Here is a 2278-nt window from a genome sequence, read left to right as displayed (position 1 = left end):
TGAAGCATCCTCTGTCCCTCTCCCTGCAATGGTTCTTTGTTCTTGCACTTTTCCTCGTCCTCCTGCTCCATTAGAGCCTGCCCATCATCCATACCTTGGATTGTCTGAATTTGGTTTGAAAACATTTGGGAGATGGAAATTAGAGGCTTACGACAGGCCTGCACTGCAACTTCTTGATTCAGTTCCACAGAGGGAACCTGCACTGCCTTGTGGGAATGCTTAGAGTTCTTAGAGATTTGATTCTTCCTCCATGGGTCTTTTCGGAACTTCATGTTGTCTTTTTGAAACTGACACCAAAGCCTTTTATATGGCTTCCCTTTGGGTGTAGATCTTTGCCAAAATGCTCTGCACTTGCTACTGTTGGTTCCAAACAGATGAGTCCGTCCATGGCCTAGGGTGCTACCGTACAGAGTCTGCCTTTTGTGCTTGGACAGCTCTGAAGATTGGCAGGTCTTTTTGGCACATTTTCTGGGGCTGGTGGAGGAACTCATGTCTTTGCTGTTAATCAACACTCCAGAGATGTCTTTGCCATGGTTGCGGGTGTTAATGGCGAGCTTCCGCCGGGCTGCAGTTTTGCTGATCATAAGCCCCCTGATTGGAATTGAGGACCATGTACATCTCCGAGGGTTGGAGCTCTTCGGTTTAGATTGGGTTGTAGTCCTGACCCTTTTCCGACATGTAGTGTGTAAACTGGAATGTTGGACTCTTGGTCTTCTCACAAATCCGGAGGGCTGCTGACGGGAGTCACGACCATAGACTACAAATTCTGCCATGGAGAAGGTGACACCAACACACTTGGCAAACTGGACGAAATACCCAGGAGGCTCCAACGGTTTTGGGGGGCTTGTGATCGTTTAGGCTGCCCCATGACTACTGCACCCAAGTGTCTAGATTAGGGCTCTTTGGCGAGAAGTGGTTGCCATGACATCAGAGCTTTGTGACTTCACGGACACAACAGGCAGCAGTCCCTCTGTCACTGAATTGCCTCCTAGGGCTTTAGGTGGAGACCTCTAATAAGGACAGAAAAAGAGCACTATTAGCCTGATCATAAAGTCGGCTTGTCTTTTGTGTTTGTTTACCACTACATCTTTCACTACAGAGAAAAAAAAATGAGGTTCACTATACCACAATACTTCCTAGGTCAACTCTTCTCCTGAAATAGTAAGGAGTTCCAGCCTAGTTCAAGATCCCCTAATCTTATAAAACACCAGTCCAGGAACAAGATGGTGGAGGAGTAGGAGACATGGATTTCATCTAGATAGGGATCAAACCACTCTGAACACCTACAAACTCAGCAGGAGATCGAAGAAAAGAATAGCAACAACTCTCTGAAAAGAAAAGGGACCCCTTTCTGGAAGGTAGGACGTGTGGAGAAGTGAATCTGAAGCGATATTTGGGCGCACAGATGGCGGGGGAGGGGCCTCTGACCGCTGCTTCTGGCAAGTAATAGAGCCATGGAGCACAAAATCGGAACTTTTAGAAATCGGTTCCTCTGAGGGACGTCACTCCGGTGGCTTAGCGGGGGGTGGAACACTCATGGGACAGTGTGGTCTCAGGACCCTCGGGGTCACAGAAGGACTGGGGGTGCCTGAGTGAGGCAGAGCTCCCAGGTATCGGAATGGGGAAGCCGGCTGCAGAGATGGAGCTGAGGCACAGGCTCTCAGCTGGGGTTTGCCATAAACCGTGATCCACGGCACAGTCGGGCCACTGCTCCTCCAGCAGGGACCCAACAGGCGGCAGATCCAGGGAGACTCACCTTCTTCCACCAGGAGGATAAGCGCGGGAGCGCACCGCAGGGATCTGCTGGGTTTGGGGACACCACACACGGTCGGGTGGCCGAGATAGAAATGTGCGGTCACGGGCTGGGTTAACACGGAGTCCGGCCGGAGACAGGGGAGATGGGAGCAACTGACGGCTTTTCTCTGGGGGCTCACTGAGGAGCGGGGCCCCAAGTTCTTGGCTCCTCCGAGGCGGAGATTGGGAGGCCACCATTTTCACTCTCTGCCTCCAAAGCTGTATGGAAAGCTTGCAGGGAACAAAAGCTCCAGAGAGCAAACCCGAGCAGATTACTTAGCCAGTACCGGGCGAGAGTGGGGCAATTCCACCTTGGCAAAGACATTTGGAAAACACGGCAACAGGCCCATCCCCCAGAAGATCAGCAAGAACAGCCAGCCAAGACCAAGTTTACCGATCAATGAAAACAGTGGAACTCCAGCGCTAGGGGAATACTGCACTTAGAATCCATGGCTTTTTTACCATGACTCTGTAGTCTTTCAAA

The 2278-nt window shown here is 51.0% G+C and overlaps 1 protein-coding gene across 2 annotated transcripts in view; it reads right to left on the bottom strand.

Annotated features, from left to right (window-relative positions):
- LOC118006459 overlaps positions 1-965 on the bottom strand; it is a 2323-nt gene extending 1358 nt beyond the window's left edge. Inside the window, exon 1 of one of the 2 annotated variants that reach the window (XM_034999119.1) lies at positions 1-965. In XM_034999119.1, coding sequence (XP_034855010.1) covers positions 1-773 — 773 coding nt within the window. In that variant the 5' untranslated portion in view covers positions 774-965. The other variant, XM_034999120.1, reaches the window with a different exon arrangement.
- Between the last annotated feature and the right edge of the window lie 1313 nt (positions 966-2278).

Source organism: Mirounga leonina, unplaced genomic scaffold, assembly GCF_011800145.1.
Source record: "Mirounga leonina isolate KUSES-001 unplaced genomic scaffold, KU_Mleo_1.0 Mir_96849, whole genome shotgun sequence".
NCBI lineage: Eukaryota > Metazoa > Chordata > Mammalia > Carnivora > Phocidae > Mirounga > Mirounga leonina.
Note: the sequence above shows the minus strand (reverse complement) of the source record. Positions and strands in the feature narration are given on the sequence as shown.